The 13681-nt window shown below is 32.0% G+C and overlaps 1 protein-coding gene across 1 annotated transcript in view; it reads left to right on the top strand.

Annotated features, from left to right (window-relative positions):
• hob (bridge-like lipid transfer protein family member hobbit) overlaps nucleotides 1-12381 on the top strand; it is a 102496-nt gene extending 90115 nt beyond the window's left edge. The window contains exons 31-34 of the mRNA XM_072541133.1: nucleotides 2852-3039; nucleotides 5867-6079; nucleotides 8603-8707; nucleotides 12071-12381. Coding sequence (XP_072397234.1) covers nucleotides 2852-3039; nucleotides 5867-6079; nucleotides 8603-8707; nucleotides 12071-12121 — 557 coding nt within the window. The 3' untranslated portion in view covers nucleotides 12122-12381. The remainder of the gene's footprint in view (nucleotides 1-2851; nucleotides 3040-5866; nucleotides 6080-8602; nucleotides 8708-12070) is intronic.
• The last annotated feature ends 1300 nt before the right edge of the window (nucleotides 12382-13681 follow it).

The raw sequence follows: 13681 nt of genomic DNA, 5'->3' as shown, positions 1-13681 counted from the left end.
AGAAACTCAGGAAGAAATATAATATAAAAATTAGAAAACAATGTGAGATATGATGTCGGGAGAATATACAAGCTTATTCGGAGTTATATCCAGAGGTTAAAGACAGAAACACTGAGAAAGAAAAAAGAAATCAAAATTCTGCCTATTGAATACATTTCAGGAGGTATACAGAGAAAAAAATACCAGAAAACGCAGAAGAACAAGTATACAATTTTTGCAATATAATATATCTACTTCTAGATTCAGGCGCCACATTTTTTATTATGTCGCGTATACTCATATCATAGTTGAGTAACGTATTTGTTGGCCATGTAGTAATGACCACGATATCATCTAAAAGGGTTGAATTAAACATAATACTTTTATCCATTTTATGTAACGATTTTTTTAGCTTAATCTTTGCGAATGTACCTAATATTTGATGAAAAATGTGTATGTGACTCCATAATACCTAGATTATAGATTAACGGCCTAAAACTCACAATTAGTTTAAAATATGTTTATTGTGCGACTAGTTTCGGAGTCAATAATAATCTAATAAATCTAAACTAATATAATAATGACCCATACAAAAGCCAAAGACTGAAAAACAACTAAAAATACATAAGTAGTGACTTTAGTTACGTTAGTTTAGTACGTTAGTAAGATACTAACTATTAAGGTACTGATATGTAAGTTTGTAAGTCTTTAAACTTTACAAACATGCCTCATCAATTAGATGTCATCAAGTCGCCTCGTATTTCGGTGAGACTGTAAAAATATATTTATCTGTAATAAAAGCAGGCAATAAAAATTAAAATAAAAGTACTCTACCAGGAGTAGATATTAACTGTAAACTTATCAATGACTGGAATGTATAATAATATAAAGTATTAATATTCTAATCGATATTTACATTCAGATATGCCTGGTATTATGTTTGAAAATATGGGCAGTCACCCAGTTGAAGTTTTCATCGGCAGACTTATGCACCCTTCGGGTAAGATATAACAATATTTGCCTGAGCGACCGAGATTTACAAAGCTGTGTAGTAAATGTAAGCGACATGTCCAATACCTCTCTGATGATGCCAAACGTATGCTGAAACATGAAGGACTGTGTTCTGAGTTGTCTAAATCATAGGCAATTGCAGAAACATGTTTTTTAACCAGAGTGTCCAAAGCAACCTGCTATAAGATTATAGGAGGAACATCTTCTTCTAGACAGAGGAAAAAGGATTGTGGCAAATTCAGACAAATAGAACCGCACTTAATTGAACCTATAACCAGAACAAGATACAAAATGTATGTCGCTAATATTTTTTCAACTATTGAAAGCCTTAGCCTTAACTCTGGAAAGGCCAGAGGGAAGAAGGTCTGTAGGACGGCCTAGAAAAAGGTAGAAAGATGCAGTCAAAGAAGATCTAGAGAAAATGGGAGTGCGATAATGGGAATTACTGGCACAGGACCGACAAACATAGAAGGCAATAGTAAACGCGGCAAAGACTCACGAAGAGTTGTAGCGCCATTGATGATGATATTGAAAGCCTTCGAAGTGAATTGGTTCCAAAGGGCATTCTCTTAGTTGAAACCTTTATTTTTATTATAATTTTAGATATTCTCGTGTTGCTTATATATCTTTGAAAATAGAGTAAAAACACACTTTTTGATAGAACAAAAAGGTACAAAGTATTTAATTTAAAATAGTCAAAGTGCTGGTTACGTTATTATAAAATACCTACTAGGTATATATAAAAAAAATGTTGATAAAAGTTTTAGACCTCTTACCCATTTTAAAATTATGGAGGTACTAAGTCTTCTCTAACACGGTGTCAAACCAAAGTTTTGGTTATTTAATAGAACACCCTGTATTTAATTTAAAAAATGAATTCTCTATTTTTTCCTGATTACAATAACATAAAAGTTATCAGGGATAAAATAGGAAGTTTTAATACTTATGAGCATTTGTGTTCATAAAACGTAAATATTTTATCATACTGTTTAATTGTATGGGATAATAAGGTACTGTTATTAACGATTTTTTTTATATAGGTATTTTACAATAAGTTTTGTTCAGTCGAATCGATTAGTGTTATTACTACCTAGATATATAAGAAGTCGATAACACCCATATTTTTTATTTTATAGAAAATGGAAATGGTAAAATAAAATATTTACTGATACCCACATAATTTGAAGACGTGCGACTGTTCCATTTACACTTAAAATCAAATGTTTGCAAAATAATAACTTTTATTTAATTTAAAATTAGATATCGACGCTACTGTTCAATAGAATATCATAATGGTCACTCTAACACTGTTGACAATTTGCAAGTGTCTTACTCGCTCTTGTTCCCGTAAATTTTCCAACGAAATTACGTGCTATTGTTCTGAAGCTATTTTCTTGTGGCATTTTAAATTAATTACTATTTAAATGGGAATAAGCCACAATTAAAGGTTAAAATACGTTTATTGACGTTTCAATTTCCACTTCGGAAATTTATTATTATTTATTAAAATTATTTCCGAAGTGGAAATTGAAACGTCAATAAACGTATTTTAACCTTTAATTGTGGCTTATTCCCATTTAAATAGAAATTACGTGCATACTATACCATAATACAGTTCATTTATTAGTGTATTTTGTTATGTTTCAGTCTTTGGTTTTTTTTATATCGGCCTGAGGACAGAGTGCAAGTGGTCGATTCCTTAACTAGTCACACAATAAACATCTTTTAAACCAATCGCAATGAAGTGTAATAGAAGTCCATTTTTATGTTATTATTATGTATTTTTATTTACTAATTTCTCTATATTTAGGTTTGATCATCTTAAATTTGCGAAGATATATTAACGTTGAAATGTTTTTAGGGCTAACTAAAAAATTCTATAGCACCATGATGAAATTTTGTTTCCCTGAAAGAGAAAGCGAACACAATGATTATAACGATAGAGCAAGTGAGGATGGTGAACTAGAACAAAAAGGAAAGAAAACAAGGAATAGGCGGAATCGCGATTCAAACTTTTATGTTCATATTGATGATGTTGAAAAAATGAAGGTAACCATTTGTTTACAAATACATCTGAGGGGATCTAACTGATCAACTGTAATCATTAAACCATTTTAGTATAATTTGTTTAATCCATTCAATGTTCAGACCGGGTCAGATAAGAAAATAACCTTTAGATTATTATACTGGATGTTTTAACTATTATGTTTTTTCTTCATTATTATCTAGTTTATTTCTATCTTTATACTTTTAATCTATTTGCATTCCTATTTAAGTAGAGGATATCCCACCCCCTTCTGTCATATTAATGTCACTTGACATATGCTAGTTATCATATAGTACGAACTCACTTGGTATCTGTCTTACGTCATTTTTCATCAGTCATGTGTTCTCTGTCTGTTCACCTATCATGTATGTTGTATCATATACATATATATATATATATATATATATATATATATATATATATATATATATATATATATATATATATATATATATATATATATATACTACTACTACTACTAAGGATTTCCACAGTTTTCACTGTCTTCCTTCACTCAACCGTTTTCTCCAATTTTCCCTGTCATTCCAGTCTCCATCTCGCAGGGTTCTTTTCTCCATAGCCTCGTCGATTTCATCTCTGAATGACCTTCGGGGGCTTCCTCTCTTTCTTCTTCCAATCGGGCTCCATTCTGTGATTTTGTTTATCCAGCGTCCTCTGTCCGCTCTTCTGACGTGGCCGTACCAGGATAGTCTCTTCTCCTCTATATAGTCGATTATGTCTGATTGCACTCCCATTCTCCGCTTAATCTCTGCGTTTTCAATTCTGTCTCTTTTTGTAAGTCTACAGCTTCTCCTCAGGAACTCCATTTCTACTGCTCTTATTCTACCTCTATTTCTCTTGTTTATTGTCCAGTTTTAGGACCCATATGTCAGGATACTTCTTGTCAGGGTGTTATATATTCTCTTTTTTGTCTTTATCGTAATGTTCTTATCCCACAACACTGAGTTTAGTTGTCTTATACAGTTTCTTGTTTGTCTCAGTCTGTTGTTTATATCTTCTTCTGTTGTTCCCTGGTTCGATATTATGGTTCCTAAATACTTGAATTTATCTGTTCCATTTATTTGTCTTCCCTCGTCTATCTCTAGGTTTCTCATATCCTTGTTTTCTGTTGTTAGGTATTCGGTTTTCTCTAAGTTTATTTCCATTCCGTTGTTTTTATATTCTTCTTCTAGTTTTCTGAGCATAAAGCTGAGATCTTCTTCATCTTGTGCGATGACTACTTGATCGTCGGCAAAACTTAAGGTGTATAGGTATTCGTCTCTTACTGGTATGCCCATTCTTTCGCACTTTCTCCTCCATGGTTTGAGTGTCTTTTCCAAGAATATTTTAAACAGAGTAGGGGACGTAGCACAGCCTTGTAGAAGTCCTTTTGTCGTCTTAAATGGATTGTAGGCTTTATTTCCACATTTAATAGCTACTTTGTTTTCTTTGTATAGTGCTTTAACTGCTTTTATTAGTGTTTGTCGGATTCCGAGATCATTCATTGCTTCCCATAATTTGACTCTAGGTATTGAGTCATATGCTTTCTTTAGATCAACAAAGGCCAGATGGACCGGTCTACCTTTTGCCATTTTCTTCTCTATCAGTTGTTCTAATGTGTACGTATGATCTAGGCATGATTTTCCTACTGTGAACCCTGCTTGGTCTTCTCCAATTTTTCCTATTATTTCAGTTTCTAGTTTTTCTTTAATAATTTTCCCGTAAAGTCTACCTACCGACGATATTATACTAATTCCTCTATAGTTTTCACATTTTTTCCTGTTTCCTTTCTTATGTATGGATGTTATGTATGCTTGTGTCCATTCCGCAGGTATTTCTTCTCCATTTAGTCCTCTTTCGAACATTCTATGTAGCATGCGGAATAACTTTTCCGTTCCGTTTTTAATTAGTTCGTTTGGTATTCCTCCGGGTCCTTTGGCTTTTTTGTTCTTCAATGTCTTGATTGCTCTCTTAACTTCTGCCGTATGCCCCATTTCCTGCATGTTCTATATTCTCTTCCTGAAATTGGGGACGGTTTTCTGTAAGTAGTTCTACGTAGTATTCTTGCCACTCGTTTTCACTAATTTTGCCGATCTGGGTTTTCTCTGTCTTATTTCGTTGAAGTGCTTTTAATATTCGCCATGATTCTGAATTTCTCGTTCCTCCGATATGTCGTTCTATCTCTGTGCATGCTTGTTCCCATCGTTCGTTCTTTTCATTTGTTACTCTTTTCTTTACCTCTCTGTTTTTCGCTCTATATAGGTCTAAGTCTTCCTGTTTTTTGGTGTTTAGGTATTTTATGTGTAGTTTTTTCTTTTCTTTTATGCATTTCAATGTGTCTATATATATATATATATATATATATATATATATATATCACTGATATCTATTCTAATTAGTTTCATTGTTATGATATACTAAACAGTACTAGGTTTTTTTGGTAATAACAATGAACCCAGCCCTACAGGATTTGATAATTTCGTTAGTCATCTACAATCTTAGTAGGTAAACATTTTATAGAAAAGGCAGAATATACAAGAAGTTTACTGTCAGGAAAATTTCTAGAATTCTTTGATGCGATATATCTAAGGCGACGAGTTAGACCGAAGTCTCTCTAGTGTATCCAGTGTTGTTTTTCTTTGGAGTAGGTTACCTGTGTTTTATTGAATTAATAGTAAATTCAATATTAACAGTTGTTGTAACACCATTGTTGTTTTTTATTAATTTAATTTAATAAACCATCTTTTTATGCATATTTCCTATACCAAATAGTTACCTTTATTTCATTACTATAAAATTATTGTTAAAATATATAATTTTTATTTGCAGGAAAGAGCAGAAAAGAACAAATTATTTGTTTATATTAAAATTCCGGAAGTTCCTGTTAAGCTTAGTTATAAAGGAACAAAAGAAAAGAATCTTGAGGATTTAAGGGACTATTCTTTGATAATTCCCACTTTAGAATACCATAATATGACGTGGACGTGGTTAGATCTATTGGTAGCGATAAGAAATGACAGTAAACGAGTTATTTTGTCACAAGTAAGTTTATTTTTAAGTTAGTAATCCAAACGCAATTACAATAAAAATTTTAAATTCTTCGTCGTAAGCCATTCTAAAAATAATATTTTATTATGATTGCGTACATTCTCCTTCTATGGGTAACATATGAAACTCGTAAATTATTATACACTTCTCAGTTTCTTAAATCAATATCTCGCAATTGTTCATAAAACTGTTTGGCATATGTTTCTGGTTCGTCTGCCGTAGAAGCATATACTTAGATTATATTTTTTATATTGATTAGATTGCTTTCTACCAAGACGGGATATCAAACGAATTACTGAAATATTGCGGAGCAGCAATGACAGAACAATTAACAACATTATTAATAAAATTATAAAAGACAATAAAATACCGGAAGAATCGAGAACGAGCGAACTAATTCTACTATTCAAAAAAAAGAGATAAAAAACAGCCAGAAAACTACAGTTATAAACTTGTTAAATACTATGCTAAAACTTACAACTAAAATTTTTAGTGTTAATAAATCAGAGGATAAGTTTAGCAGATGGACAACAGAGCTTTCGTAGTGGAATATCTACCAAAACAACAAAATGGAAGTCAGAATAGATGGGCAACTTACAGAACCTATAGAAATAGACAGCCGAATAAGACAAGGTGATTCATTGAGCCCCATGCTGTTTAATTTGATCGTGGATGAAATCATCAAAAGTGTTAACAAAGGAAGAATGTACAGAATGGGAAACAAAGAAATAAAAATACTCTGTTACGCAGACGACGCAATATTGATAGCCCAAGATGAAGATACTCTGCAAAGACTGGTACACAGATTTAACATAAGAGCAAAAGAATTAAATATTATGACAATCTCATCTCAGAATACCAAACAATAGTAGTCAGCAAAGAACCAACCAGATGAGATATATTAACCAGATGAGATATGAGATAATAGCAAGAGATAAATCACCAATCGGCAGAAGAAGTATCGGTCGACCGCGCAAACGATGGAGTGACACCCTTCCATAGAGGTATTAATCCGCCAATTAACAGGCAGAATTGCTTATAAAGAGGAAAAAGAAGAAGATTGCTTTCTAGCAATCAATATTAACATTATGCTTTCCGATATAGATACTACGTTTTTAATCTACTTCGTTAAAAAATTCTTTATAACGATACCCACTCCGTGTCTATACTGAGAATCTTGTATTATTTCCTAAATAGTAGACAATGTATCCATCGTTTTGATATACTCCATTATTATGCTCATCTCGCTGATACCCTTGATGTCAATCAAGGTCTCAGTATTTCAGAGTCCAGATTCTTATATGAAGTAGTTCACTATTTGAGTTCTATCAATTTCAATACGTTTGGTAAAAACCAAGTTTTGGCAGACTCCTCTCTGCATTTAGATATCTCAGGTATTCAGGTTGTCAACTCTTACCTTGGCAGTTTGATTACAATGTAGATTAGATATAATTTTCATATCACGACTCTCACTATTTTTGCTTTTTAATATTTCTACAAGCTTTTTATGTTTAACCTTATCAAATGCCTTTTCAAAATCTACAAAACATAAGTACATGTTCTGATTCATATCCATGCATCTCTGGGCCAGCACATTCAAGCCGAACAAAGCATCTCTTGTGCCCATACCATTTCTAAAGCCAAATTCCGATTGCATCATCTGCAAATCTCAGATTTGTTATCATTTTACCATTGATATTTATGTCCACATCATTCCAATTTATGTATTGAATGGCTAATTACCCTGGATTTCAATATTGTTCTGAAGCTATTTTCTAGTGGCATTTTAAATTAATTACTATTTGTGGCTTATTCCCATTTAAATAGTAACTGGATTTCAATGGTTTGAATGCTTAAAAATGAATTATTTACTTTTAACACCTTTGTTAAAAAAAATTGTATAAAAGTTTTTTTGTCTTCATAAAAGTTATAGCTTCCTTAAGACTTTTTTTGGTTGTGATCTCAAAATGATATTTAAATGAATTTATCGTTAATCGTTACTAAAAGTCAGATTGTCAGATTATTAATTTTAAAAAAGTAGTGTAGGTAGGTATGTAAGGAGACTGGTATATTGTATTAGAGGTTTATAGCCCTTTTCTCTTATGGAGCTGTCAGTAGAATATTTGTCAATTACATTGACCAGATACTCACTAACGCCAAATTCTCTCAGCCTGGACATGATTTTTTCCCATGATGCCGTATTAAAGGCATTCTTGACGTTAAGCAGGATGAGAGCCACCCATCTCTTTGTATCCTGCGTAACTAAAGAGGTTACTTCTGTGACCGCATCTATGGTAGACCTTTTAGTCCTAAAACCATATTGCTCAAGGCGGCCTTTTACAAGCTGTTAGTACAATTTAGCTATCGAACTAAGAAGACAAATTAAAATATTAATCAAATAAAAGACAAATACAATCTACCACTACAAAATACCTACATTATTGATGAATTAGAAGACTGTATTATTTATCTTTACGTATAATATATTGTTGTTAATTTTATGATTGAATATTGTAGGCCATTAAACAGAAGTTACAAATTAAAAGAAATACTGGGTCTGCAGATGAAAGCTCAGCACCTCAGGAGGAAGATAAAGCAAGAATGTTGTTTGGAACAAGACATGTAAGTAATTGTACAAAAATTAACAAATTTATGATAAATTATGTATGTATTTTGTGTTTGGTTTTTCCTGAACGTAAATTTTTAATAAATTTATTGATGATTGATGTTATTATTTTGGCAATTCGCAATAAAATATAGATGAACATAACCAGTGACATAGCACGTTGGCCAATTATTATCCTATTAGATTGAAATTATAGTGGTCTTGATGCCTGTTTTATTATTCATATATTTTTTAAAAATTGGTTCTCTTCTAAAATCTGTAGACTTTTAAAATAAAACGAATGGCTATTGTTCAAACCCTGTAAGAATAAAACATTCATGAAACTCTAGTGTAAAACTCTCAAAATATTTCATTCTCCCATCAAAAACCTTTGGAGGCTTAAAGTGCGAACAAATCTTATGATATTTTAATGTTTAAAACGATACTTTTATGTCTTTTGCCATTGCACTAATTCATCTTGTAACATTATTCTTCTGGATATACTAAGTTATGCACACCTTTTCCATTTTATTGAAGATATTTATTTCTTCTTTGCGTTTTAGTAAATCAGTTTATTAAGCGGCTAAATTCGTTTTAACTTCGATTCTATCGCTTCTTAGTTGTCAAAACAAGTATTGACCTATGAGAAATCGTTTTAAACTTCCATAAGACAGTTAATGGCTTTTATCAAGGGCACCGGACTTTTGATGGAGTTTAATGTAAGGATAGGGTTTGGTACAAAGATCTCATGACCTACTGCTAGAGACAAGTAGTGCCTCGAGTGATCTAATAAGAAGATAATGGTACCATATTCAAAAATGACTTGTATTTGCTGCAATTGTTATTTACGTATTGGGTTTTTCACAATCAATTTGTTGTAAATTACTATTTAAATGGGAATAAGCCACATTTAAAGGTTAAAATACGTTTATTGACGTTTCAATTTCCACTTCGGAAATCGTTCTCCTTTTTTTCTTTTCGATTTTTTTTTTTTTCGAGAACGATTTCCGAAGTGGAAATTGAAACGTCAATAAACGTATTTTAACCTTTAAATGTGGCTTATTCCCATTTAAATAGTAATTAATTTAAAATGCCACAAGAAAATAGCTTCAGAACAATACAATTTGTTGTAGATTTCTCGTAATAAGAAGTACTAAGCTATATATAACAAACGGTAAAGATAAGGAAGAGATTTGTCTAATCAGTGAACAGTTCTATAGAGTTTAGCGTGTTCGCCACAAAACTTACATTATTATACAACCTTGGGGGGTAAGGTACTCTTGAACATAGCACATACGTATCTTAGAAACAAATTAGCATCTCCTAAAACATACGATGATTAAATACAGCTTTTTTTGTAACAGCAATAGGCTAGAAAAAATATTATACAAAAGATATCACTTATACTATTAATTTACCTTCAAACCCCTACATTTTAAACTCTCCCTTATTCCATTCTCATAGTACTAGATGGACATTCTCTGTCCATCTAATACTATCCATATCCTCTACTATTTGATCAGTCCTATGCGGTATCTACTACTCGTTGCTTGATTCCGTTCTCTCTCTCATCCACTGTCGCTTGCGTAAGAAGAATTTTATTTTCTAAATTGTTTTGTTGTATTATTTTATTTTCTAAATCAGATTTCATATCGTTGTGTTCTTCTAATTTATATATTCTACTAGTAATTTGACTTACCTCTAACTTATAATTTTCGTGAATTTGAGAAAAACTATTTAGGATTTCTCCAACCTCTATTTCTTTCCTTCACCTCCCCTCACTTCTCCTTTTCCTGTATCTCTTCTTGTCCACGTTTCTCTTCCTCTTCTTTCAGTTTTAAAAACCAAGCGGGGGTCCAGACGTATCCGTTTCTTTATTAAATTCAGTAGATCTTGTATTAACCAATAACAATTGTTTAAATATTTTAATTCCACCACTGTCAACAATGTTATACTTCTTTAGAACTATCAACTTCAAAAACTCAATTATTACTCTTCCTGGAACTGTCAACTTTCTGTTTGTATATACATTTTGACGTTTCAGACTTTACTAGACATTTCGGGATTTTTCGATATCTATCTATCTAAGTATTTTATTATAAAGTACTTTAGGTAAAAATCTTTCTAGTGTCTCTAAAATATCAATAAGATTTACAGCTTTCGCTAAACTTAGTGTCTCAAAGCTAGTTTCTTATGGCTATATTTTACCTTAGATTATCTAATATTGTTAATTCTAAATATTTAGGCCTTAACCAAAGAATATAGACGCATATAGAAAGATCTTTCACTGCCATTTTTAGTTTTAGCAGAAGTTATACACATGTTATAGAGAAGAAGTTGACCAAGATTTTAGTTCCTTATTGTACCACTAGGGAGCGGTCATGTCAGCGCTATTACTGCTTCTAAAAAATGAAAGAGTGGGGCAACAACTGGAACTTTAGATATTTTCTGATGTAGATGCCGCATGGTCGTAGAATGCTTAGCATTACATTTTTGCATTTTATAAAATTAGAAATCAAATCCTACTCATGCATCATATTTTTTTGAAGAAAATAAAATATTATTTTAACTTCTTTTTAGAAAAAATATTGTGACTCAAATTTTTAATTTAAATATGTACAAATCTATAAATAATATAATGAAAACTCTCTTCTTATAAACTATAAATAAAATTAATTAAAAGTCAATCACTGGAAGAGAGAAAGCCCAAAAAATTCTAAGGTTTTTCGATCAAAAATCAATTCCTGGTCTCGTTAGTATGCTAGAATTGCTTTTTACACCAAAGAATTATTTTTTACAGGGGCTCTAACGAGCCCTTGGTTTCTTAGTAACTCTGTTAGGTCATAAAGCATCGTAACAAAAGTATTCAGAATGGTGGTAGCATACAGATATATTTAATTGCCGATAAGTTTCTTTCTCTAATGATATTTCTCCAGTTTAATTCATGATTACATTGAACAATAACACTTTACATAGAAAGTCCCTTCACTACTTTATTATCATTACACTCAGAGTTCAAAAGTAGGCATCGTTTGCAGAAATTTTATTAAGTGTTGATGCATAAGTTAAATAGCTCCGTTCGTACTCCTTTGCCACCACTCCCTAACTATATCTTTCATGATATCAATGATATGGTTTTAAGCCGACGGCCGCGGCTTGAGTTTATGCAGTCGCCCTCTTCAGGAGTGTTTTGAAGTATAATAACCGTGACCAAATCGCCCATTTGAAATGTCCTTCTATATGCGTCTATATTCTTTGCCTTAACTTAAAACAGTAGATTCAATAATCGTAAGAGTTAGTAACTTTTTGCCTGGATCAAGTAGAGACACAATATTAACTTTGAATTAATTATTTCCTTTGATATATTTTTACAATTTTAGGCACCTGAAAACAGAAGCATACGAAAAGGAGTGTTTAGATTCAATAAATGACGAATACCCAAAAAGCTTTAATATTTTGAGTTTAGAAAAGTCTACGAAGAAAACTATTGTGATTGGAAAGGTGATATTTTTCCCGATTAAAAAAAAAGAAAGGTATTAATTGCTACACGTAATTGTACCTGTTGTATTTTTATTTATTTCTATTTGTCCTTTATTGCCGTCTGTATTTTCTACCTCTACCTATGTAAAAACACTATATGTATAAGAAACAAACTTGTTATCAAAAATATATGCTTAGCAAATATATAGTATTTATTTCTGAACAATTTACTTTTTTCTAATTACTATTTTTTCATCTCTTTACTTTCATTTTCCTTGATCCAAGCCTGGTGTCTTACCATACGAGTTCAATTCCATTTTTTTTTGTTCCACAAATATTTTAATGACACGATTTAGATTCTACTGCTATACTAAAGGCTGGCAAATATTAAATGAAACTATAAATCAAATATCACGAGCCGTAACTGGTCAAATGTAGCCGAAATTACGTGCTCTTCATGAATTCTAGGAAATTTTGAATTCGATCATTGGTGGCGCGTAAGAAAATGTGTTTCCTTGCCGTCAACATTGTAACAGTAGAATATTATATTTCTGCTAATAATAATAAAAATAATACATTAGATCTAGTTTATAAAATAAGTTCTCATTCACATTAATAATGTTTCCACTGAGCGGAAGTCGACTATATGTATACCTAAAGATGTAAGATACTCAAATTAGTATATTTTTTGTATTTCAGAAAGATATTCAATTATTTAGTCTATCAATAAAAAGAGTACTAGCAACCGCAGATTATCATTACTCTCACTATCACTGCGGGTTCGATTATAGTATCAAGATGAACATCTAACTCCCACATTCGTTTTTCGACCTTCCGTACATGTGAAATAGCACTATGCCATGCTAATGGCGTAACCTCATCAATAGCAGTATTTAGCAGATGCTTCACATCTTTAATTTTAAAAGTTACATTATGACGTGCAACATAAGCCTTTGTTTGTGACCAGATTAGCTCAATCGGGTTCAATGCGCAGTCATATGGTGGAAGTCTTAAAACAGCAACACCACAAGCACGGGCCATTCCATTCACTATGTAATCGATATGATTAGGGCGATGTTGTTTGATTAAACACATCAACAACTCTACCCTAATCGCATTCTGATAGTACGGAATATTTTTTCCCGTGGCCATTTTTGCATTTCAGCTGTTTGAAGTGGGAATTTGATCACTCTAGCGACTATGGTATGATGAATTGTCCATAACGATCACGCAGTTATCTTCAACGCGTTGCAGAACATATTGAAACCACTGTTCGAAACGATCTGCATTCATATCCTCATGGTAATCACCATTATATGGGTCACTACGAGTCGCTGTCCTTTACCTGTCGGTCGTCGTAATCCTCGAGATAGGCCATCAACAAAAGCTTGCCGACTACTGGTTACAGTAGTGTCAATCTACACATTTTTAACAGTGTGTCCAGCATTGACCCAAGTTTCGTCTAAATAATATATTTTTCTATTTTGTTGTCTAAATAATATATTTCAGGG

The sequence above is a fragment of the Diabrotica undecimpunctata genome, chromosome 8, assembly GCF_040954645.1.
Source record: "Diabrotica undecimpunctata isolate CICGRU chromosome 8, icDiaUnde3, whole genome shotgun sequence".
Classification (NCBI taxonomy): Eukaryota; Metazoa; Arthropoda; class Insecta; order Coleoptera; family Chrysomelidae; genus Diabrotica; species Diabrotica undecimpunctata.
Note: the sequence above shows the minus strand (reverse complement) of the source record. Positions and strands in the feature narration are given on the sequence as shown.